Source organism: Scyliorhinus canicula, chromosome 1 (assembly GCF_902713615.1).
Source record: "Scyliorhinus canicula chromosome 1, sScyCan1.1, whole genome shotgun sequence".
NCBI classification, from domain to species: domain Eukaryota; kingdom Metazoa; phylum Chordata; class Chondrichthyes; order Carcharhiniformes; family Scyliorhinidae; genus Scyliorhinus; species Scyliorhinus canicula.
In genome coordinates this window covers 72,802,004-72,828,313 of record NC_052146.1, presented here as the reverse complement: position 1 = coordinate 72,828,313, position 26,310 = coordinate 72,802,004, and the positions used below count along the sequence as shown (strand labels likewise).

Genomic DNA, 26,310 nt, shown 5'->3' with positions numbered 1-26,310 from the left:
CCGCCAGTGACAGAGGGAGACCATCCCACCTTGACAGATCAGCTTTCACTCTCCCCACCAAATTAGAAATGTTGTACCTGAAGAGCCCCTCCCCCCACTCCAGGGCAACCTGCACCCCCAGGTACCTAAAATGAGTCCTACGGAATGGCAGCCCCCCCACCCCTGCCCCTGGCCGAGACACCACAAAATACTCACTCTTGTCTAGATTTAGTTTGTACCCCGGGAAAAGACCCAAACACTCGAAGCAGCTCCAATATTCCCCCTATCGACGCACTCTGTTCCGACACATATAACAGCAAGTCATCGGCATATAAGGACTCCCTATGCTCTACCCCCCCCCCCCCCCCCCCCCCCGCACTATTCCTTTCCATACCCCCGAACTTCTTAATGCGATGGCCAACGGCTCGGTCGCGAGTGCAAACAGCAGGGGGGACATAGGACATCTCTGCCTAGTCCCATAGTGGAGAGAAAAGTATCTCGAACTGATGTTGTTTGTGCAGACACTCGCCCTCAGCTCTTTATATAGTAGCTTTACCCAGTAGTCACGGCTTTTAACCTGCACTCGCCTCTTCCATCCTCACTCTAGTTCCAGCAGAAAAGCATTGCCAGGCTCTGAGCCCATGTTGCTCATCTATTTTGTTTCCAAAGGTGGTCCAACTGCAGTTTTGATATTTGGGTGGAATTTTACAGGGGGTGGGTGGAGGGTGGAGTGGGGTGGGGGCATTACTCAGTCCCGTTTCCCACACCCCACCTTGCTTGAAGGAAAATCAGTGCTGGTCCGACCAACACACAACAATGCTGTCCCTTGGCAATACAGCGCTGCTGCCGGCATGAACTAGATACGAGATGAGAGTAGGACTTCTCCTTAGTGGGAGGAAGTCCTGGTGTCAAAAACTGCTGGCCTATCTGATTGGCTCGTGTAATCTCAGCAGCTTTAGAACTCGTCAGAGGGCACTATTATGACTTCAAGGAGACCCCGGGAAGGAAACTACATGGATCTTACAATGTGGTAAGTCGGGATTGTTGAATGGGGAGGGACCAGGGAACCTGGGAAAGGGAGAGGGATTGAGGGATGTGGAGGTCAGGTTTGAGACCAGGCAGGGAGGAACAAAGGTGGGGTTAACATCTTTGGTGGGGGGTGCCATCGGTGGGCACCGAGCATGGGATGTAAAGGATGTACCTCCCCTCCCTGTCTTTCAAGCAGAATTTTTAAAATAATGGCCTACCCATTCCCACCTACCTGCCCATGCCAACCATTTGATGCTATGAGCAGTTAATATTAAGTAGATCAGTGAACACAAGAGTAATAGGTGAGCGGCACTTGGTGCAAGTTAAAACACAGGTAGCAGAGTTTTAGATTACCTCAAATTTAAGGAGAGTAGAACGTGGGAGACAAGCCAGGCAAAGTCAAGACTAGAAATCACAAAGGGATAAATGAGGCTTTCAGCAGCAAAGGAACTGCTCTCCAGTAAAGATGGGCAATGTTAAGGAGGTGGAAATATGCAATCTTAGCGATGGCACAAATATGTAATTGGAAACTCTAGTTGGAGTTAAACAGATATGTTTAATGTCAGACTGTTGCCAGGAAGACAAATAGAGTCAGTAGTTAAGGAATGGAGTTTGGAACAAAGATCAAAAACAATGGCTTCAGTATTCCCACTATTTATTGGAGAAATTTCTGCTGTAGTACTGGGTGTCAGACAAGCAGCTTGATAATTTAACAACAGTGGAGGAGTCAAGATAGGTGGTGGTGAGGTAATAATAATCTTTATTAAAGTCACAAGTAAGCTTACATTAACACTGCAATGAAGTTACTGTGAAATCCCCTAGTCACCACACTCCGGCGCCAGTTCGGGTACACGGAGGGAGAATTCAAAATATACAATTCTCCCAACAAGCACATCTTTCGGGACTTGTGGGAGGAAACCCACGCAGACACGGGGAGAATGTGCAGACTCCGCACAGACGGTGACCCAAGTGGAAATCGAACATGGGACCCTGGCGCAGTGAAGCAACAGTGCTAACCACTGTGCTACCATGCTTCCCTAGTACAAGGTGTCATTGGCGTACTCCTTAATGAGTACTTTGTCTCGGTATTCATCAGGGAGAAGGACATGACAAATATTGAGGTCAGGGATAGTTGTGTGAACTCTCTTGAGAATGTCAATATATCAAAGGAGGAAGTGTTGAGTATCCTAAATTACATTAAGGTAGACAAGTCCCCAGGGCCAGATGGGATCTATCTTAGATTACTGCAGGAGGCAAGGGGATAAATAACTGGGGCCTTAACAGATATCTTCACATCCTCTTTGACCACAGGCGACATTCCAGAGGACTGGAGAATAGCCAATGATATTCTCTTGTTTAAGAAAGGAAGCAAGGACAATCCAGCAAATTATAGGCCGGTGTGCCTGACACCAGTGGTGGGGAAGCTTTTGGAAAAGATATTGAGGGACTGGATGTATGCACATTTGGAGGAAAATGGACTAGTTAATGACAGGCATCATGTTTTTTTACGGGGAAGGTCATGTCTCACCAACTTGATTGAGTTTTTTGAAGAGGTGATGAAGAAAATTGATGATGGAAGGGTGGTAGATGTAGTTTATATGGACTTTAGTTAGGCATTTGACAAGGTCCCACATGGCAGACTGGTACAAAAACTAAAATCACATGGGATTTGGGGTGGGCTAGCTAGATGGATACAGAACTGGCTTGGTTATAGAAGATAGAGCGTAGCGGTGGAAGGGTATTTTTCTGAATGGAGATAGTGTTCTGCAAGGGTTACTGCTGGGACCTCTGTTGTTTGTAGTATCTGTAAATGATCTGGAGGAAAATGTGGATGATCTGATTAGTAAGTTTGCAGATGACCCGAAGATTGGCAGAGTCGCTGATAGCGCCGAGGATTGTCAGAGGATACAACAGGATATAGATAGATTGGAGACTTTGGCACAGAAATGGCAGGTGGAGTTTAATCCGGACAAATGCAAGGTGATGCATTTTGGAGGATCAAATCTAGGTATGAATTATACTGTAAATGGCAGAACCCTCAGGAACATTAACATACAGAGGGATCTGGGCATGCAGGTCCACAGGTCCCTAAAAGTGGCAATACAGATGGCCAAGGTGATTAAGAAGGCATGTGACATGCTTGCATTCATCAGCCAGGGCATTGAATACAAGAGTTGGGAAATCCTGTTGCAGGATGGTTGGTTAGGCCGCAGTTGGAGTATTGTGTGTAGTTCTGGTCAGCACATTATCAGAAGGGTGTGGAAGCTTTGGAGTGAGTGCAAAGAAGGTTCACCAGGATGTTGCCTGGTCTCGGTGTTGGCTATGAGGAGAGGTGAATAAATTAGAATTGTTTTCACTGGAAAGACACAGGCTGAGGGAGACCTAATAGAGGTCTACAAAATTATGAGAGGCATAGACAGGGTCGGCACAGGCTTGGAGGGCTGAAGAGCCTGCTCCTGTGCTGTACTTTGTACGTGTAAAAGCTAACGCTGTGCTTTCGGATGATGTCGCTGAGGGGCAGCATATAGATGAGAACTAGAGGGTGCTGGCGATAGATCCTGGGGAACATCAGAGATTATGGTGCGAGAGCATGAAGGGAAGTCCTTTCAAGTGATGCTCTGGCTATGATTAGATAGATAAGAATGGAACCACGTGAGAGCAGTCCCGCCAAGTTGGATGAAGATGGAAAGGCATTAGATCTCTGAAAGCAGAAGGGCAGGTTAATAGGGTGGTGAAAAAGGCACACTGGACACTCGCTTTTATCAATCGGGACATAGATTATAAAAGCAGGGAGATCATGATGGAGCAGTATAGAACTTTGGTGAGGCCACAGCTGGAGTACTGTGTGCAATACTGGTTGCCACATTATAGGAAGGATGTAATTGCACTGGCGGGGGTGCAGAGAAACTTCACCAGAATATTGCTTGGGATGGAACATTTAAAGAGAGGTTGGATAGGCTTGGCTTGTTTTCTCTGGAGCAGAGAAGACTGAGGGGTGACCTGATTGAGGTATACAAGATCATGAAGGTCATGGACAGGGTGGATAGGGAGCAGCTTAGTTGAAGGCTGAGTTATGAGGGGACACAAGTCAAAGTGAGAGGTGGGAGGTTTAGGGGGATTTGAGAAAAAACCTTGTTACCCAGAGAGTGGTGCTGGTCTGGAGGCACTGCCTGGGAGGGTGGTATGGGCAGGATGCCTCACATCCTTTAAAAAGTATCTGGGTGGGTACATGGCACATAACATTCAAGGCTATGAACCAGGTGCTGGCCAGTGGGATTAGGTGGGCAGGTCAGAGTCTTTCATGCATCGGTGCAGACACGATGGGCCGAAGGGCCCCTTCTGCACTGTAAATATTCTGTGATTCTAGGTCGATGGTGTGGTCATCCACGTCAATGACTGCAAATAAGCCAAGAAAGATAAGGCAGGGAAGTTTACCTTTGTCACAGTCGCATTGGATGTCTTTGTGATTTTGATAAGTGCTAGTTTGATACAGTGGTGGGCGGAACCCTGATTGCCAGGATTCAAACATGGAGTTTCAGGAAAGGTGGGCGTGGATTTGGGAAGTGACAACATGTTCAAGGACTTTGGGCAAGAAAGGGAATTTGGTGGTGGGTTGGTAGTTTGCAAGGTCAAAATTTAGTTTTTTGAGTAGAGGGTGATAATGGCAGATTTAAAGAAGAAAGACAATCGTGAAGTGAGAGAACCATGAACAAATATATCAGCGAACATGAGGACCAGGGGTTAGGGTGGGGTGGTCACCACTGAGGGTCAATTTTAGCATGGCCAATCCACCTAACCTGCGCATCTTTGGACTTGGGGAGGACACCGGAGCACCAAACTCCACATAGTCACCTGAGGCCGGAATCGAACCCGGGTCGTGCTAAACACTGCACCACAGTGCCTGCCAGATCTGGTGCGGATGATTAAACGAGTTGTCTACCATTTCCATTCAAGGCTCCTTGGACTTAAGGGGGTGAAGGTGGTGGCTTTACTGGAGAAATGGCTGGGGTGAGAGAGGTTTTATTGGGGATTACAGCATCAACGGTGGAGGTGATAGTGAGGGTGCGGTTGAACAAATAGTTTCAGAAATGTTGTGGTGAGCAGAGGGCTAAAGGTTAGGGAACAGGGATTTTGAAAGTACAACTGTAAGTGAATTGAGGATAGTTTTTTCGAGGGCAAGGTATAGAAGGAGTTAGTGTTGAGCGTAGAAGGGGAATATGGGTGGCAGGTTAAGTGATCACAGATGGCCTTGTGTCTGTTTGATACAGTAGGACTAGCAATACCACATGAGATGGTACTGCCAAGGGGTGGCTCAGAACATGGGTTGAGAACCTGACGAGGGGGAGATTTAAAGAGGATAAACTGGGAATGAACTCAGAAGGGAGAGAGCAGGATGAGTTAAGATAGAGGCTGAAATCACCAAGGCTGAGAAATCTTTCTGGTCAGAGGCTAAGGGGGGAAAGCAAGGAAGATATTAATCTTGATTACAAGTAGGCTTACATTAACACTGCAATGAAGTACTGTGAAAATCTCCTACTTGCCACACTCTGGTGCCTGTTCGGGTACACTGAGGGAGAATTCTGAATATCCAATTCGCCTAATAAGCACATCTTTTCGGACTTTGTGGAAGGAAACCCACGCAGACATGAGGAGAATGTGCAGACTCCGCACAGAAAGTGACCCAAGCCGGGAATCAAACCCAGGACTCTGCCGCTGTGAAGCAACAGTGCTGACCACTGCTCTACCGTGCAATTCCTCGGGACCAAAAATTGACTTTCTTCTATTTGGGGTTGTGGGTCCTGAGGTGACTAAAAAGTCCAATGCAGGATTTGCACACTGGTGCGGCAGGTAGTATTTGATGGGTGGATTGCTCAGAATTTTGTCTGCTCCTTCGGCTGCTTGTGCTTGGCCTCCATTTGGGCCTGACAGAGACTTTCAAAATAGTTGGCAAGTTCACGGATGCGTCTTCTCCAGTTAGGGAGGTCATGAGTAAGAGATTCCCACATATTGGTGAAGTTATTTCATTTTATGACAGAGGCTTTAACAACATCCCTGAAACCACTTGCCATGACAAAGCTGAGTAGAGAGTTTATTTTGCAATCTTTTGTCATGCATGCGGACGATGTGACTCGCCCAAAGTAACTGATTAGCGATAACCAGTGCCTTAATATTTGAGGATGTTGGCCTGAAAGAGGACACTGATATTGGTGCACTTATCCTGCCATTAAATTTGCAGGATTTTGTAGAGGTACCACTGGTGGTATTTCACCAGGGATTAAGGTGTCTGTTGTATGTTGTCCATGCCTCTGTTGCAGAAAGGAGGGCAGGTAGCACTGCTGCACTGTGGATCATGAGCTTGATGCCAGGTTTGAAGTCTTTGTCATCAAACACACCTTTCTTCAGATAGCCAAAGGTTGTGCTGGCACACAGGAGGTGATGTTGAGTTTCATCATTGATGAAAGGCTCCCAAGGTTTAAGAAATTATCCATTTTTTCAATGATTCGTTGTCGATTTTGATAGTCGGGGAGGTACAGTGTTGCGCAGTGGGAGAAGGCTGATGGTACACCTTTGTCTTTTGAATGATTGGCCTAAGGCCCATTCTTTCATACGTCTCTGAATGCGTTGACGATTGTTTGGAGCTCGCTCTCTATGTGCATATGCAAGAGTGGTTGGGTGATCTTGGTTCTGGATGGCAGGTGCTGTAGGTTGAATAATTCCCCACACAAGTATCTTCCTCCAGATCTGTTGCTCGCATATCATTGTGCAGCAGGCGGAAGATGGTGACAAATTTCTGTGGGCAGTCAAATCTGAGGAGGATGCTCCACAATATCTCCCGATTAACAGAGTCAAAGGCCTTTGTGAGGTCAAAGAAGGCGAAGAATAGTGTTGCTGCTGCTCTCTGCATTTTTCTCAGACTATTATAGACAAATCATGTCCACCGTGCTTCTTGATGGACAGACTCTGCATTGTGACTCAGTAGGAGCCCTTCAACCATGGGGAGAAAGAAATTGAGAAGGGCTCTTGCAATAACCTTCCCTGTGGTAGACAGCAGAGATTCCCCTCTGTAATTGCCATAATCGGTACTGAATCCATTTTTGAAGATGGCCATGATTACGACATCTGAGCCCCCCTGGAATGCTCTGCTCTTTCCAGATCATGACATGACATGAAATGAAAATCGCTTATTGTCATGAGTAGGCTTCAATGAAGTTACTGTGAAAAGCCCCTAGTTGCCACATTCCGGCGCCTGTCCGGGGAGGCTGGTACGGGAATCGAACCGTGCTGCTGGCCTGCTTGGTCTGCTTTAAAAGCCAGCGATTTAGCCGAGTGAGCTAAACCAGCCCCTAAATGAAATGAAAATCGCTTATTGTCACGAGTAGGCTTCATTGAAGTTACTGTGAAAAGCCCCTAGTCGCCACATTCCGGAGCCTGTCCGGGGAGGCTGGTACGGGAATCGAACCGTGCTGCTGGCCTGCTTGGTCTGCTTTAAAAGCCAGCGATTTAGCCTAGTGAGCTAAACCAGCCCCATATATTGTATTTTTATATTTGGCACGGATTCTGTCTGTGCCGGTGGCCTTATTGGTTCTTGGCTTTTGGATGGTCTTTTCAATTTCATGTCGGGCTAGGATTGTGCTGAGGTAGTGGCGGGTAACATGCTGTGAAACGTGGAGGAGGGCACTCATGTCAAGGACTGAGCCTTGCTTGAGGAGATACTCTTAAGTGCGCTCTGGAAGGGAAATTATCATAAACTAACTTCAAAGCATGCTGGGAAATGCTTGACTATAGTTCAACACTGCTTTTGAATGAAAATAAGTCAGGTAACATAAAAGAAATACTGCTGAAATATTCTCGTTTCTGCCTTATTATGAAAACACATTGTCCTCTGAAAGATAACAAAATGTTTACTCAAATTGTTTTTAGCCAAGGGCAAGAACATATGTACTTTCCAAGGTCTATTTAATATAAACATTCCTGCTTACTTCAAGCTGTTCTTTCAGACTATAAGACATGCTGTCTTCAATCGAATCTCTGAGTGCAGTGCCCTGGCTTTTGCAGCTGGAACACTCTGTCTCCTCAAATATATTTGTGTAAATAAATTTCCTGAAATCGAACCTCGAGGAATTTGTCTTTATTATGATTTCCACATGCTCCTTCCAATGAATGCTGCCTCTGTCCTTGATGAGCACCACTTTGTTTTTAGTTCTCAGTGGGATAGGCGCTTGGGTCGTAATTGATTTTGTTGACTGCACTGGACACGTACGCACGTGTGCGTGTCGATCAGTGCGCGCGCAACCAGCGCGTGTCGACCAACACCCCCACAGCCCAAAAATGTGCAGGGTAGGTGGATTGGCCATCAAGCACCTATCTAATCTCATTTTCAAGCACTTGGTCCATAGCCTTGTATGCAAGTGCTCATTTAAATACTTCTTAAATGTTGTGAGGGTTTCTGCCACTACCACCCTTTCAGGCAGCAAGTTCCAGATTCCAACCACCTTTTGGCTGAAAAGGTTTCCTCATATCCACAAGGTAGCCCCGTGGTTAGCACTGTTGCTTCAGAGCTCCAGGGACCCAGGTTCGATTCTGGCTTGGGTCACTGTCTGTGCAGAGTCTGCACGTTCTCCCTGCGTCTGCATGGGTTTCCTCCCACAAGTGCGAAAGGCATGCTTGTTAAGTGCATTGAACATTCTGAATTCTCCCTCCGTGTACCCAAACAGGCATCGGAGTGTGGCGACTAAGGGATTTTCGCAGTAACTTCCTTGCAGTGCAAATGTTACTTGTGACACTAATAAAGATTATTATAAATCTCCTGTCCCTTGCCTTGAATCTACTCCCCCTGGTTATTGACCCCTCCGCTAAGGGGAAAGTTCCTATTTTGGATTTGACAGTCCATTAGCAATTAATTTTGCATCTGGGTTTACAGTCCCATTACCAATATGTCCTTTTTCAGGGGCTGATTAGCCCCATCTGCTGACCATTCCAGTTCATAGCAGAACTGACCGTTTGTCTATTAACTCTATGCATTGTGGAGGCTAACTATCCCACAGTTAACCCCGATTCATATTATCACTAATGGTTCAATTATAGACTCGCACCTTATTCAAAATAGACAGAGCCAAGTAATAATTTTCGGACATCACATTAGCAGTCTACTTGGATCGAACTTGCAGGTTTACCACATTTGCTTCCAGCATGCTTGTCATGCTTTTCAACTTCGAAGATGTCTCAAATTGTAATGGAGATGATTTTTAGTGTTCTTACTGAAAGAAACATTCTAATTTTCTGACGTTACTATACTTAAAATGATGAAGTTCCTTTGGGAACTGAAAAGTAAATAAATTGATTCTTGCTTAACTCCGCAATTAGCATAACCCTTATTGTGTAAGCTTCACTCCACTTATCTGCTGTATTATAAAACCATAAGACATGGGCTGCGTGATGGCACAGTGGTTAGCACTGCTGCCTCACGGCGCTGAGGACCTGGGTTTAATCCTGGCCCTGGGTCACTGTCGGTGTGGAATTTGCACATTCTTCCCATGTCTGCATGGGTCTTAACCCCCCCACAACCCAAAGATGTGCAGGGTAGGATTGGCAACGCTAAATTGCCCTTAATTGGAAAAAATTTAATTGGGTACTTTAAATTTATTTGTTAAAAATGCCATAAAACATAGGAGCAGCTGACGGATTTTACTGGAATGGAGGGACTCTGGGTCGCTAAAGCCACGGGTGTGGGTGAGTGACCTCGCGGAATTCCTTAGATTGGAAAATAATTAGGTTCGCCTTGAGAGCCTCTGTGGAGGGGTTCTTCAACTTCTTCAAGGATAGTTAAAACGGCAGCAGGGCGAGGGGGATGGGAAACTTTGGGGTTTAAAAAATTGAGGTAGGCAGGGTGGAGGGGAACTTCAGGGAGGGAGGGGCGATGGGGTATTATCTTATTAGCCGATTTCCTGTTTGTCCTCTTTTTGGTTTTGGTTGTGTTTTATGTATCTATATAGAACATTTAAAAAAAAAAGACTGAGGATCAAAATTAGGTCATTCAGCCCATTGAGTGCACCGCCATTCAATCATGGCTGATATGTTTCTCACCGCCATTCTCCTGCCTCCTCCACATAAGTCCCTATGATTCACACCTATAAACACACTCCAGTAACATGTTGGTATTGTAGATAGCATCTATATAGTCAAAGCAATTTCTCCAACCAATTGGGTATGTTGTTTGGAAAATATAAAATAACAGCAGAATATCAAAAATTTAATTGTTTTTCTTGAGACAAATATGTATTATTTTATGAAGAGTCTCCAACAATAGATCTTTACACTGTTTTATAGAATGGCGTTATAATTCATATCAATTCGACTTGGGTTCAAACTTCCAAACAAACTTTCAGATGTGTTTGAAGCCCCAAACGTGAGCTCACAGAATTTGAGTTTAATATATGTATGAAGTAAAAGAGAACCTCAGTAGCGAAATAGTTACGGACTCTGAGAAGACTACACTCGAGGCTTCATCTGAGACTTTGCAAAGCTAAATGTAATTGTGTTTATCTTTTCTTCACTCTCAGGAACGGACGCCAGTATCCCTGTCCACATCAACAACATCTGTCAACGGAACTACGTCACTGTAGAGAGTGGCCGCAGGTTGAAACCTACCAACCTTGGGATTGTGCTAGTTCATGGATATTACAAAATTGGTACAGTGAAATTGGGGGATATAAAGTGTTGCCTTGAGCTCTGAAATGAGGAGCTTAGTTAATATTTCGGTAGTGCTGACCTGCCTTTACACTGTTTTAAAGAATGGCGTTATAATTCATATCAATTCGACTTGGGTCATTTTAGATGATTTGTAAATATCATATAATTGTTCTGCTTTGGGGTTCCTTTATGCAAACTCACCAGTCACACACAATAACAGAAAATGCTGGAAAACATCAATTTATTCTCATAGCTGTTGTCTGCAAACCATCTGCCCCAATCAATGTATTCTGAAGGTCACCTTTACATGGACCTAATCCTCCAGCATGTTTCACAGATTAACAGGGTCCTTCAGATTCACAATATATATTAATGATTTAGATGAGGGAACTAAATGTAATATCTCCAGATTTGCAAATGACACCATGCTGGGTGGAAGGATGAGCTGTGAGGACGATGCAGGGATGCTTCAGTGTGATTTGGACAAGCTGAGTGCATAGCAGATGCGGTATAATGTGGATAAATATGAAGTTATCCACTTTGGTGGTAAAAACAGAAAGGCAGATTATTATCTGAATGGCTATAAATTTAGAGAGGGAAATATGCAACGAGACCTGGGTGTCTTCACACTGAAGGTAAGCTTACAGGTGCAGAAGGTGGTAAAGAAGGCAAATGGTATGTTGGCCTTCATAGCAAGAGGATTCGCGTACAGGAACCAGGATGTCTTGCGGCAATTATACAGGGCCTTGGTGAGACTGCACCTGGAATATTGTGTGCAGTTCTGGTCTCCCTATCTGAGGAAGGATGTTCTTGCTGTTGAGGAAGTGCTGAGTTTATCAGACTAATTCCAGGACTGACGTATGAGGAGAGATTGAGTAGGTTAGGATTATATTCGCTGGAATTCAGAAGAGTTAGTGGGGGATCTTGTAGAAACCTATAAAATTCTAACAGGACTAGACAGGGTAAATGCAGGAAGGATGTCCGTGATAGTGGAGGTGTCCAGAACCAGGGGTCACAGTCTGACGATATAGGGTAGACCATTTAGGACAGGGATTAAAAATTTCTTCACCCAGTGTCTGGTTACCAGAGGAGGTAGTTGAGGTCAAAACATTGTATTTTTTCAAGAAGCAGTAATATATTACACTTGGGGCAAGGTGGATCAAAGGATATGGGAAGAAAGGGGGAACCGGCTATTGACATGGATGGTCAGCCATGATTGAATGGCAGAGCAGGCTCGAAGGGCCGAATGGTCTATTCCAGCACCTATTTCTTTATGTTTGTATGATCCTCGGACAAGCCCGAAATTACTGTGTGCAACCCTTCATTTCCAATGGTTTTCTTTATTTTCACTGCTTGTTTGTGCGGTTCTGTGATGGATAAATCTAAAAAGCATAATTCCATCCTTTGTTTAAAAAGTCTAAATTCAGATAGGGCATCTTTGTCCTTCAAATTCATGCTGGGTGATTTGATTGTGACTTGACCATTGTGTACATGGTCAAAAATACTAAAAATAATTACTTTACAATAAAGCATTTGTATTGTCATCGATCATAGAATTTACAGCGGAGAGGGAAGCCATTCGGCCCATCGAGTCTGGCACTGGCCCCGAAAAGAGCACTTCACCCAAGCCCACACCTCCACTCCATCCCAGCAACGCTAGCGTACCTTTTTTTTTGGACACTAAGGGCAATTTAGCATGGCCAATCCAACTAACCTGCACATCTTTAGACTGTGGGAGGAAACCGGATCACCCGGAGGAAACCTATGCAGACACTGGGAGAACGTGCAGACTCCACACAGACAATGACCCAAGCTGGGAATTGAACCTGGGACCCTGGAGCTGTGAAGCAACAGTGCTAACCACTGTGCTACCATCCTGCCCATGAAATTGAAAGAGAAATAGAAGTGGTCACTATTTATGTATTAATTTATCCATTTTACCAATGAAAGCAAGAGAAGCAGTAGTGTTGTGGCAAAGCTCCTCACTCTTTAATTTTAATTGACAGGAATGTGGCACAATGACTTGGAACTATGCAATGCTGTGTTGCAAGATCATGAGATTTTAAGTTTAATTTTCCCATAAATTCTCAACCAGTGTTGGCCATGCATCATTGGGGAACCACTGAACAGAGCCCATGCACCTCCCGTCAGAAAATGAGGGAGCATTGGAGACCAAAGACAACTCATGTACCCACTGTGGATCACATCAGGCATTTTACTGACAGGCGTGCTAGCTTATTTCACTAGGGAATGGTGCTTTGTGAAGCAATTAAATGATTTTAAAGCTATTTTAACAAAGTAAGTTTGATCAAAGAAAGTCAATCTTGTATTTAACACACAAATTTATTAATTCCTCCCCTTTGTTGAATATGTAACTTGCCCTGCATTGTGATGAGGGTGTGCAATTAATGTGCTTCTGGAACATTAACAGTTTGAGAGACAGCCGCAAGCCACATATGAGCAACCCCTATACATTAACTCATTAAGCAACAATTTTTGTCCACTTCCTATTTCCTATGGATTTTCCCATACTGCACACCATTTTTCATTTGAAAAATAATTTAGTGATCCGGTCACTCCTCCTGCCGCTTCATGATTGCTGCTATGACAGTGTGGAAATAGTTAGTGTGCAGATGCACAGCACTGTAGTAACTATATTATTAAACTACTATTCCAGAGAACATGAGTTTAAATCTAACGATAGCAAGTTGAGAAATTAAATTTAGTAATTAAAACCATGAAACATTCAGATTATCATAAGAACCCAACTATCTTTTAATATCCTTCAAGAAAAGAAACCCCTCTTACCTGCTCTGTGAGTCTAGTCACACACCAACTTGGTTAATTCTTTATTTCCCTTTATAATTGTTTCACAAGCCACTCAGTTATATCAAACCACTACACTGCAGTTATTAAATAAGACAACCAGCTTTTCTGGGCAACTAGGGATGGCCAGCAATGACCACATGCTGAGAACGAATATTAACAATAAACACCTCGCTCGTCAATTTTCCACCCATTGAAATCTGTCGGACCTGAATGCTATTCGGTCCAACTGTAATCTATGAAGGAACATCTGTCCAGATTTCCTAACACGCTCTCCCAGATCAAGGAGGATAATGTGGGCCGGGAGGTGGCAAAGTCGTTGGGCATGGGGGCTGGGTGGCAGTAGATATTATTAAGCAAATTCCATCCGTTTTGTACAGCGATGTTTTCTCTCGTTAGCAATTTGTATGATCTGTTTGTATTTTAACAGACCAGGAGCTTGTCCTTCCCACCATCCGCAGTGCTGTTGAGAAACAACTCGGCCTCATTGCTGCGGGCAAAGCTGACTTCCCACCAGTCCTGGAGCATGCCCTAAATATCTTCAAGAGGAAGTTCCATTATTTTGTCGACTCTGTAGCTGGTACAACTGAATGTTTTGATGTTTTGTATTCTAACAAATTCCTATCACTAATTGTCAAACTGTTCAATAATCAATCTCAAGAATATATTTGTAAGGCTCCTTAATTCTCCATTCTGTACTCCCAGCATTAACAATTACCTCCACGTTCATCTGTAGATCTGTCTGAGTAGGAATCTTTCATCTGTCGGCTGATAGGCCATGTTTGAAGAAATATATTTGTAATTGGAACACCACCAGTGAAAGGCAATAGTTACCTCATGGAACAATAGACAATGTGGAAGATGGTTTAATTGCAAAAGTTTCATTAAACGCTTTGACTCAAGACAGATATCATTATCAGCCTCAACTGTGCTTATACTCTGGACTCTCCTAAGACTGAATGTTCATTAACTGATTCAATGATGAGAAAATTTCATCAGCCCCATCTCCGCCTGTAGGTTGTAAACAGCAAGGAAATTCACTTGTATGTACCGGTGAGATTATCCCAGTGCACATACGAGGTTGAAGCTTGACGGAAATTAACTATCACGCACGTGAAAGCACGCCCATCAGTCTGACAACAGCACCCGTCCTTTTCCTATCAACCACCGACTGCCATACGTTTACATACCTTTTCTTAGAGAATGAATTCATCTGTCCTCCACACAAACTGTGAAAGGATGTGCCCATTGGGTTATTAATACACTGGGGAAATTGAGATTATTCCTTATCAATTGAGAAAAATGCAGTTTGAGCCCGTGCACAATTTTAGCTCCATCATTGCTCATGACCAGTCTTCTTGTAACCATCCCTGCAGGATTTGGACACTGCAATGGCATTTCCCTCTATGGTACTCAGTTCAAAATTGTTATCAAACTGTGTAATGTTTGTGGTGTCAGCTGTGGTTCAATTGTTGGTGCTCATGCTTTTGAGAGGGAGGGAAGAGTTTACAGAGCGTAATCTGGATGCAGTTCTATATTGTACAAAAAGAAAACAAAAGAAATGCATGCATGTTACAAGAAAACAAATAAATTTAATGATAAGAGAAAAAAGAAGAAAATCAAACATGTTCACCTAAGTGCGAGCAGATTAGATCCTATTTACAGTTGCCTGCTTCGTCTCTCTTTGGTGGCTGTGTACTTTATTTGGTGAGTGAGCCTCTGCTGCATTGCACGTTGTTGGCCCTAGCTTCTGTTTTATTGTTAGTTATTATGCCCTCTAGCCTTTTTGCCCTTGGGTTTATCTCTTCGCTTCTGTGCCCCTTGCATCTCGCGGTCTGCTTGTGGATCTGTACCCCCCCCCCCCCCCCCCCCCCCCCCCCCCCCGCCCCTTCTCTTCCTTTTGCTAACTATAGCTCATCTGTTCCCATCCCCCTTTCTATTGGCTGTTGGCTACAAACAGGTCTTGGAACAAGTTGGTGAATGTCTTCCTCATCTTGTGATCCTCTTCTGATCCCTGGATGGCAAATTTGACATTCTCCAATTGGAGATATTCTGACAGGTCGGACAGCCAGTCTGCAGCTTTGTGTGGTGCTGCTGATCGTCATCCAAACAGGATTCTTCGGCGACGATTAGGGAGGTAAAGGCGAGGGCATCGGCCCCCTCCCCATGAAGAGTTCAGGCTGGTCTGATAACCTGAGATCTGCCACTTTCGAGATTGGCTCCACCCTCACCACCTCAAAGAAGGCTGTCCAGGACCCAGCAAGTCTGAGGCATGCCCTGAACATGTGGGTGTGGTTGGCCAGGCCTCCCTGGCACCGTTCACATTTGTGCTGCACCTCCGAGAAGAGCCTGCTCATTCGGGTTCCAGTTAGGTGTGCTGTGCACCACTTTCAGCTCCATTAGGCTTAGCCTTGTGCATGTGGAAGTGGAGTTTGCCCTCTTCAGTGCTCCGCTCCAGAGTCCCCACCCTATTTCTATCACTAGTTCTTCCTCACATTTTTCCTGTGTCTCGTCCAGCAGGAAATGAGCTTCTTCTAACAGTCGGCCATACATGTCCCTGCAGTTCACCCCCCCCCACCTACCTAAGTTGCCCATGTCCGACAGTTCCTCTATCATTCGTCCGTGGACATGTTGTCTTCAAATTGCGGTCGGCACAATGGTGCAGTGATTAGCACTGCTGCCTCAATCGCTGAGAACCCAGGTTCGATCCCGGCTCCGGGTCGCTGTCCATGTGAAGTTTGCACATTCTCCCGTGTCTGCGCGGGTCTCACACCCACAACCCACAAAGATGCGCAAGGTAGGTGAATTGACCACGCTAAATTGCCCCTTCCTCCTTGCAGAGGAAGTTTTTGATTTGTAAATGTCTGTTGAGCAGTTGCAACCTTTCCGAAAGTTCCTCTAAAGTTGCTAATCCGTCATCTGTGTAGAAGTCCCTAACTGTCGATTTTCCCCCTGTCCTGTCTCCACCTCTTAAAGGTGGCGTCCATTGTGGCTGGCGTAAACCTGTGATTAGTGCAGATGGGTGCCACGGTGGACATTTTGGTCAGGCCAACGTGCTGCCGTAGCTGGTTCCATGACGAGCGTAGCTATTACCGCTGGGCTTGTAGAGTGTTTTCTCCTCTATTTTGGTAAAAGAATGCCTTGGGAATGTAGATCGGTTTGGATCTGAAGAGGAAACTGGGCAGTACGTTCTTGATCGTTTGTACCCTCCCCGCCAGGTAGAGTGGGAGTGTGTCCCACCTCTGCAGGTCCTTCTTTATCTCCTCCACCAGACTAGTCACGTTCCATTTGTGGCTCTGTGTCCAGTTGTGGGCAATTTGGATGCCCAGGTAGCGGAATTTGCTTTGGGCCTGTTGAAACAGCAGTCCCTCCAGCTTTGTCTCTCCCTTGCTGGTTCACTGGGAAAATTTCACTTCTGGTCAGGTTGAGTTTGTAGCTGGAGAAGGTTCAAAACTCTTGCAGGAGAGTTATGATCCCCTCCATACTGCTTTGGGGATCCGAGACATAGAGGAGCAGGTCATCCACATAGAGTGATACTCTGCCCCTTCTCTGGATTCCCTTCCAATTCTTCGCCACTCTGAGGGCAATCGCCATGGTGAATAGGAGTGGGGACAGCGGGCATCCCTGCCTTGTGCCTCTGTGCAGCTGGAAGTATTTAGAGATGGTGGTGTTGCTCTGCAATGTCGCTGTGGGAGCGTTGTAAAGGACATTCACCCAAATGGTGAACCCTGCTCTGAGCCCAAACCGCTCCAGTACTTCTGAGGTACTTCCAATCGACTCTGTCGAAGGCCTTTTCTGCATCCAGGGAGATGATTACCTCTGGTGTTCTCTCCCTGGGTGGGGTCATTATCATGCTCAGTAGGCGCCTGATGTTCAATGTTAGCTGTCTACCATTAACAAAACCCATCTGATCCTCTGCGACTATCTCTGGCACACAATTTTACAATAATTTGGCTAAGATCTTGGCCAGTATTTTCACATCTATATTGAGCAGCAAACTGGGTCTGTAGGACCCGCATTCAGTCAGGTCTTTATCTTCCTTAGGTATCAGCGAGATTGAGACTTGTGCTAGCGTTGGTGACAGCGTGTCCATTGCTCACGAGTCTGTGAATAGGTCCTGCAAGTGCGGAACTAGTGCTGGTGCGAATCTTTATAGAAGATCGCCGGGAATCCATCTGGTTCATGGGCCTTCCCCGCCTACATGGAGTTAATGCTCTACTTAATTTCTCCCAGTACTAGTGGTGCTTCCAGCCCCTGCTTTCTATCCTCTCATACAACTGGCATGTCCAGTCCTCGAGTCCCCATTGGGGGGAACCCTGATGTGTACAGCCCCCAGTAGAAGGTCTTCAATGCTTCTTTGAGCTTTTTTAGGCTTGGTTACCAGTCTGCCATTGTTGTCTCTGATCGGAGCTATTTCCCTCGTGGCTGCCTGCTTTCTTAGTTGGTGAACCAGCAGGCTGCACGATTTGTCTCCATGTTCGTAGAAGGTGCCCCATGTCTGGTGGAGCTGGTGTACTGCCTAGTGGAGAGCAGGTCAAAATCCATTTGTAACTTTTTCCTCTTTGCCAGAAGCTCTGGTCGGGACCTCGGAGTATTGCCAGTCCACCTCCAGCATAGACTCAACTACTTGTTGCCTAGCTGCCCTCTCCTGCCTGTCTCTGTGTCAACAAAGAAAAGTACACCACAGGAACAGGCCCTTCAGCCCTCCAAGCCTGTGCCAACCATGCTGCCCGTCTAAACTAAAATCTTCTGCACTTTCGGGGTCCGTATCCCTCTATTCCCATCCTATTCGTGTACTTGTCAAGATGCCCTTTAAACATCACTATCGTCCCTGCTTCCACCACCTCCTCCGGCAGCGAGTTCCAGGCACCCACTACCCTCTGTGTAAAAAAAAAAAAAAAAAAAAAACTTGCCTTGTATATCTACTCTAAATCTTGCCCCTTGCACTTTAAACCTATGCCCCCTAGTAATTGACCCCTCTGCCCTGGGAAAAAGCCTCTGACTATCCACTCTGTCTATGCCCCTCATAATTTAGTAGACCTCTATCAGGTCGCCCCTCAACATCCGTCATTCCAGTGAGAACAAAACAAGTTTATTCAACCTCTCCTCTTAGGTAATGCCCTCCATACCAGGCAACATCCTGGTAAATCTCCTCTGCACCCTCTCTAAAGCCACCACATCCTTCTGGTTGTGTGGTAACCAGAATTGAGCACTACACTCCGTGTGGCCTAACCAAAGTTCTTTACAGCTGCAACATGACCTGCCAATTCTTATACTCAATGCCCCGGCCAATGAAGACAAGCATGCCGTATGCCTTCTTGACTACCTTCTCCACCTGTGTTGCCCCTTTCACTGACCTGTGGACCTGTACACCTAGATCTCTCTGACTGTCAATACTCTTGAGGATTCTACCATTCACTGTATATTCCCTACCTGCATTCGACCTTCCAAAATGCATTACCTATATAAGTCCTTTATAAGTGATTATCTCACTCCTAATCACTGCGTTCAGTGCTTCCCAAAACGTGGAGGGTAAGACCTACCCATTTTGCTTGTTGGCAACATACCTATCTTTGGTCTCAGATATTTTCTCGCAAAATGTATTATTTCCAAGGAGAGCCGTATCCAACCTCCATGGAGGGGTGTTGGAAAAACCCATCTCCAATCTCCCACCCAAGTAATGTGGAGCGTGGTCAAAGATTACGATCACAGAGTATTCTGGTCCTACTATCCCTGGAAGCACCGATTTCCCCACTACATAGAAGCAGATGTGCGAGTAAAACAGGTGTATTTGAGAGAAGGAGAATCTTCTCGTCTGGGTGTGGGAACTTCCATGGGTCCACTGACCCCAACCATTGCATAAATGCATTCAGTTTTTTCACCATATTTGATGTTTTCTCTGGTTTGGGGTTTGATCTGTCCGTTCGTGAGTCCTGCACAGAGTTAAAGTCCACCCACTCCATGTTGTCCCAGTTGGGAGCATACACGTTAACCAGGACCACTGGTGCCCTGTCAAGGATACCGCTGATCGTGATGTATGGCCCCCTTGGATCCGTGACCACCCTCATCGCAGTAAATGCTGTCTTCTTATTAAGTAGTATGGCTAACCCCCCCCAGCTCTCATCCTGTAGCACGAATGGTACTGTTCCTCCCAGCCCTTTTTTACTCTCAATTGGTCCTTCTCTTGGAGGAAGACTATGTCAGCTTTCATACTTTTCCAGTGGGCAAAGACTCTGGATGTTTTCACTGGGCTGTTAAGTCCCCTGATGTTCCAGCTGCCTAATCTAATGGGGAGATTTTGTGCCCCCCTGCGGGATCTACCTTCTGGGTGTGCCCCTGCACTCCGGAGTTTCCCTTTGTTAGGGGGCCATCCAAGATGGCCGAAGTCACCGTACTCACCATGAGGCCCGGGACCCTGCGCTCCGGGATTTCCCTTTGCTCAGGGGCTACCCAATATGGCCGCCAATTTTGTGTACACCATGTGGTTAAGACTCTGCACTCTGATTTCCGTTTGTTTGGGGACCCTCCAATGTGGCTGTTTGCAGTGCCATTTTGTTCCATGTCACTATGTGTGGCCTGTTGTAGCCAGCCAAGTGTCCTTCCTCCCCCCACTCCCTATCAGTTTGTTTCCCTTATGATTCTGTTTCCCCCCCCTCCCATTTACATCCCTAGCTATTCCTCCGCTGGTGGTGTGTATCCCTCCATCTCAGTTGCAGGTCTTTGTTTGCCTGGTGCATCGCAGGATTCTTTCCCGGTCCTGGTAGCAGTGCATTTTGGCTCTCGGCTGCTCTCAGGCCTTGGACTTTATCCAGAGTGACCGGTGGGCTCTGTCTATTTCTTCTTTGTTGGGGAAGCTGCCCCTTTCCACCAGGTTTCCCAACATCTGGGCCACATAGTCCGTGGGGTCCCTACCTTTGGTTCCCTCCGGCAAGCCCACTATCCTTAGGTTCTGGCGCCGTGACCAGTTCTCCTAGTCCTCTATTTTCCCCTTTAGACTTTGCTGCACCGCCACCAACCTCGCTATCTCCATTTCTAGGGTGGCATCTGGTCGCTCTGATCTGTTGCAGCTCTCTCCAATTCCTTGATGGTGTTGCCCTGGGCCTCCTGTTGTCTCTCTGCCTTGTCCATGGTCACCTGCATGGTGGCCAGGGCCTCCGCGACCGCCACCCTGACCGTCGCTGTAATGTCAGTCTTGATTTCCTCCTTGAGCTCCCTTAGCTCTCTAGTGAGGAACTTCTTCCATCCACCCTCCAGTGAGGGGGTAGCCCCATGTGTGGTTTGCTAGTTCCCCCTCATTCTGGTTGGATGGCACTTCATCGCCTTGTATGCCCGCCGTCTCAATCACTCGTCGCTCCTGGCTTCTGCCGCTTTTTGTTTCCTTGCCGCCTCTGGAGCTATTGTTGCTGGGAATCGTCTCTTGTGCTGTTGTTGGGTAGAGTGAGGGAATACTTTTTTCCCCTGTTTTAGCTGGCTATTTTGAGTAAAAGAGCCTACTTTTGGGTTCTTAGGAGGAGAACCACCTTATCCTGGGCAGCATGGTAGTATAGTGGTTAGCACTGTGGCTTCACAGCGCCAGGGTCCTACTTTCGATTCCCCACTGGGTCACTGTCTGTGCGGAGTCTGCACGTTCTCCCCGTGTCTGCATGGGTTTCCTCCGGGTGCTCCGGTTTCCTCCCACAGTCCAAAGACGTGCAGGGTAGGTGGGTGGATTGGCCATGCTAAATTGCCCTTAGTGTCCAAAAAGGTTAGGAGGGGTTATTGGGTTAAGGGGATAGGGTGGAGGTGAGGTCTTAAGTGGTCGGTGCAGACTCGATGGGCCGAATGGCCTCCTTCTGCACTGTATTTTCTATGTTCTTGTGCGTCTGCTCAGCACATTCCTGTCACCAGAAATCCCTCTTTATATGTTAATGTCTGAGATGTTCAGAATTGCTCCTTTGATTCTCACTGAAGAACTGTGTTGAAGAGGTGAAATTCTTGGGCATCAGTAACACTGTTCCTCACTGCCAGCTCAGGAGGACAAAGCCTGTCTGGCTATTCTCTTCCGAAGAGGGATTGAAACACTTGTCCCACGTTGCCTCGCTGAGATGTGTTGCCTCAGCACAGACTTGGGCCTGTCAGTACTCAATCAGGAACTGTGTTTCACACTAGGGCATTCTTCAGAGTACTTTGTGTTCAATTTTTTAACAGTTTTGATAAGGAGAGATGAAATTGATATTCTTGGCTGACAATAAACATCTTTTACAGATAATTCTGTTTTATTGGATTGTGACACTGTACAAAAACAATAATCTGCATCGAAAGATTGGAACTGTCCTGGCTGTATCCTGCAGTAATGCATTCTTTGTCACTGAGGATGTACATTATATGTCTGAAAAGTATTTTCCATTGTCCAAGATGCTGAAATGATTGCATTTGGGTGAAGTTTGAACTGCTGTGGAGGTCTAGAAGAGGTTTGCTCTTTGAAAGTCGTAGAGAATTGGTGGCGGCTTACCCTTCGGCCTTCAGCGCCCTTTTATGGTTATGTTTGCTCAGTCTGTTCTCTGTTACTTTACAGGTATGGATGAATTAATGGAGGTGTCATTTTCTCCGATTGCTGAGACCGGGAAGCCTCTGTCCCGCTGTGGCAAGTGTCATCGATTCATGAAGTACATTCAGGTTGGTGAAGTAAATGTGTAGCTGCAAGGAGGGACTGTGGAGGTGGGCAGAGAATGAATTGATTTATTTTCCATAATCTTAAGCACGGTTTCTTTAAATTGCATTTGTATTTATTAGCAATACAGTGATCATGTTTGCGACCAATGGTTAGGATTTGGAACGTGCTGCCTGGTAGGGCGTTGTATATGGATTCAACTGTAGACTTCAAAAAGGAATTGGATTCAACACTTGAAGGAGAATATAATTCATATAGGGAAGAGCTGGATTGGTTTGAAAGACCCAGTTTATATTGGATGGACTGAATGGTCTCATTCTGTGTTGTACTTTATGATTCTGTCTATACCACTATCAGCAATATGCCATCTTCAGGAATCTAGGAACCCCGTGGTTATACTAAGTGACTCAAAGAAAAAAGTAGATTCTTGGAGCAGTAAATTCAGATACAGTCCGAGACAGTTCTTGAGTGCTTTCTAATGAGAAGTATAACTGATCGTAATGCTGCAGCCAATTTGCACATGAGATCCTAAACGTCAATAAGGTAAACAGCCACTCACTCTATTTCGGTGGCAGATAAATGCAAATGGGACACTGAGAACCTGCCTGTCCTTTTAAAAAGTACGAAGTGTTTTTTTGTGCATAAACAAAGAGCAGACAGAGCCTCCATTCGACATCTTATTTGAAAATGGCACTTTTGACAATGTAGCACTCTGTATCAGTATAATTTATGTGCCCAGTGTTATAGTCCGAAAAGTCAGTTGGTGAAGGGTAGAACTGGAGCCAATCTTTACATATTGTCACAAAGCACACAAGATGGACAGATGCTCAAATTTGGGAACCATCTTTTCCTGGTCCAGCAAAGATATTTAAAAACTGCTGTTACAAAGGTTTTTTTGCCCTGCCTTGGCTCTTACAAGCGTGTTTGATGTAAACTTGGCTTTCAGGATTGGTGGCTGGAAACTAGCCTGTCTGCCTTTTGAAACTGCTAGATAGTAATTGCCTTGCCTGATTTTTCAGGGTCTGGGCAATTAAACCCGTGTTGTTCTTTGATTATGCCTTTTGTGCATTCGGCTGCCTGCCCCCATCAACTTCTTTGACTATATGTTAACATATGTAAATCTCAGAGACCTTCCCAATTGTCTATAATCCGCTTCTCCTCCATAAACTAGTCGCACTTGATTATTATCTAAACTGCTATTCTAAACTCGTTACCTGGAGAGACACATACCAATTGAGGCCCTTTGAATATTGTCTACTGCTGTTTCCAGGCGGCCTCCTGACAAAATTTATTTACAGAATTACATATACCTAACAATCTTCCTAATCCAACAACCACAATGTTAGTCTGTATTTATTTTCTTAGGGGCTGAATTGAATCCTCAATTGATACCCAACATCTGCATTCTATTATGCATAATTCATTTTATTACAATTCTGAACCAGACCGCAACAGTTGCTAGGATACCGGACTGAAACCCCAATATTTTAGTTAATTTGTAAGACTGAGGAAAGGATACTCCACTCCAGGAGTGATTCCCCGCACAAATAGGGAAATGGTGTATGAAAACAAACTTTATTACTAATACAATATTCCTAATTTTTAATCTCATAAAGAAAAATAGCTTATAATTACTAAACAATGCTTAACAATAACATGAAACACAAACTCCAAACTGCTATCTTTTATCTCTACTCAACGAAAACTTATCTCAGGTCAAAATCCTCTTTTAAATACAGTTAGCTAACACAGGATTACTTGCCAAAGATTAAATAAAGATATTTTGAGACTGTTTGAAGAAAGAGACCTGAACTGTGTCAGAATAATGCAGAATCTCTGCTGTATTCTTCAGAAACTACTTCTCAGCTCGCCTTCCAGCCAAAAAAACTAAATTTGGTCTACCTGCTACAACCGCAGCTCCTCCTATTAGTTACATCTTCCTTATCCCACTCAAATCCCATGACCTGGTTATTTAAGTATAAATATAGTGTCTCTAATTATCTACTCCCCAGAGAACCACCTTCAAATAAACAAAGTTCCATTAGACCAAACTTTTACGATGCTTTAATTATCCTTTGTATCCAAGTGTCTGTCTTTTAAACCATGACTTTTAAAAAAAGACTACTGCACAGGGTGCTTTCGGGGGTGTGGGTTGGAGAGGGAAGGATCTCGGCAACGTACCAAGTGATGCAGAAGGTAGACGAGGCCTCGGTGGAGGAGCTGAAGGGTAAATGGGAGGAGGAGCTGGGTGAGGAGATTGAGGAGGGGACGTGGGCGGACGCCCTAGGAAGGGTGAACTCCTCCTCTTCTTGTGCGAGGCTTAGCCTCATACAGTTTAAGGTGCTGCATAGGGCTCACATGACCAGGACAAGGATGAGCCGGTTCTTTGGGAGCGAGGACAGGTGTATTAGGTGCTCAGGGAGCCCAGCAAACCATGCCAATATGTTCTGGGCATGCCCAGCGCCGGGGGAATTTTGGAAGGGCGTAGCAAGGACGGTGTCGAGAGTGGTAGGATCCAGGGTCAAACCGGGCTGGGGGCTCACAATATTTGGGGTTGCAGAGGAGCCAGGAGTGCAGGAGGCGAAAGAGGCCGGCATTCTGGCCTTTGCGTCCCTAGTAGCCCGGCGGAGGATTCTTCTTCAGTGGAAGGATGCGAGACCCCCAAGCGTGGAGGCCTGGATCAACGATATGGCAGGGTTTATTAAATTGGAGAGACTGAAATTTGCCCTAAGGGGATCAGTGCAGGGGTTCTTCAGGAGGTGGCAACCATTCCTGGATTTCCTGGTAGAACGGTAGAAATAAGGCCGGCAGCAGCAGCAGCAACCCGGGGGGGAGGGGGGGGGGGGGGCGCGTCCCTTTGTTTTGGGCTGAATGGACGTGTATATTTGTTTCTTGCTAATGTCGGGCATTAATTTATGTATTTTTTGTATACGGGGGGGGGTTTGTTCTTTCTGTTCTTAGTATTTTCTGTTATTGATATTTTGTGAAAATTTGAATAAAAATTATTTTTTTAAAAGACTACTGCAGCAGTCATACACACAATAACCCAGGCCCTTACTGCACCAAATACATATAATACAAAATATACCTGAAATTCCTACTTTCATCACATTATACAATTAACACCCGAGTCCTTGAATGGAGCTTAATCAAAAGATGCATTTCAAGCACAAATGGTTTCAGGAAAGCACTAACACTTCAAGATCCCCTCTAGAAGTTAGTGATCATAACATGATAGAATTTAACATTCAGTTTGAGAGTGAGAAACTTGGGTCGGAAACAACTGTTTAACTTAAATAAAGGGAATTACAATGAAATGAGGATTGAGTTAGCTAAAGTGCATTGGGCGGATAGATTAGCAGGAAAGACAGTAAACAAGTAGTGGCAGACATTTAAGGAGGTAATTCATGACTCTCTGCAAAAATGTATCCCAACAAGGAGCAAAGATTCTAAGAGGGATAAACCAACCATGGCTAACTATGGAAGTTAAGGAAAATGTTAAGTTGATAGAAAAAACACACAAGGAGGCAAGAGTCAGTGTTAGCCCCGAAGATTGGAGAAATTTAGAATCCAGCAAAGGAGACTAAGAAATAATAATGGGAGAGAAAATAAACTACGAGGGCAAACTAGTGAGGAATATAAAAACTGACAAGCTTCTTTAAATGTATAAAAAGGAAGAGGGAGGTCAAAAGTGAACATAGGCCTCTTAGAAATAAATCTGGGGAGATAATTATGGGGAACAAGGAAATGGCAGAGGAGTTAGACCGCTGTTTTGCATCAGCCTTTATGGTGGAAGATATTTCGAACATCCCATTAATATTAAAGAATGCGGGAGAGGAACTAAATACCTCGGCATCACTACAGTAGTTTTTAGATAAATTAATGGGGCTAATGGCAGATAGGTGTCCTGGCCCTGATGGAGTGCATCCTAGGGTCCTAAAAGAAGTAGCAACAGAGATGGTGGATGCATGGTTGTAATTTTCCAAAATTCCTTGCTTTCTGGAGAAGTATTGGAGGATTGGAAAACTGCCAATGAAACTCCCCTGTTCAAAAAGGGAGGCAAAAAATGGGTAACTATAGACCTATTAGCTTAACATCTATTGTTGGAAAAATGTTGGAACTCGTGTTGGGACTCA

At 45.2% G+C, this 26,310-nt stretch overlaps 1 protein-coding gene across 1 annotated transcript in view; it reads left to right on the top strand.

Moving 5' to 3' along the window:
• top3b (DNA topoisomerase III beta) overlaps window positions 1-26,310 on the top strand; it is a 95,479-nt gene that overhangs the window by 64,299 nt on the left and 4,870 nt on the right. Inside the window, exons 13-15 of the mRNA XM_038793200.1 lie at window positions 10,569-10,697; window positions 13,955-14,104; window positions 22,079-22,179. Of these exons, the coding sequence (XP_038649128.1) occupies window positions 10,569-10,697; window positions 13,955-14,104; window positions 22,079-22,179 (380 nt within the window). The remainder of the gene's footprint in view (window positions 1-10,568; window positions 10,698-13,954; window positions 14,105-22,078; window positions 22,180-26,310) is intronic.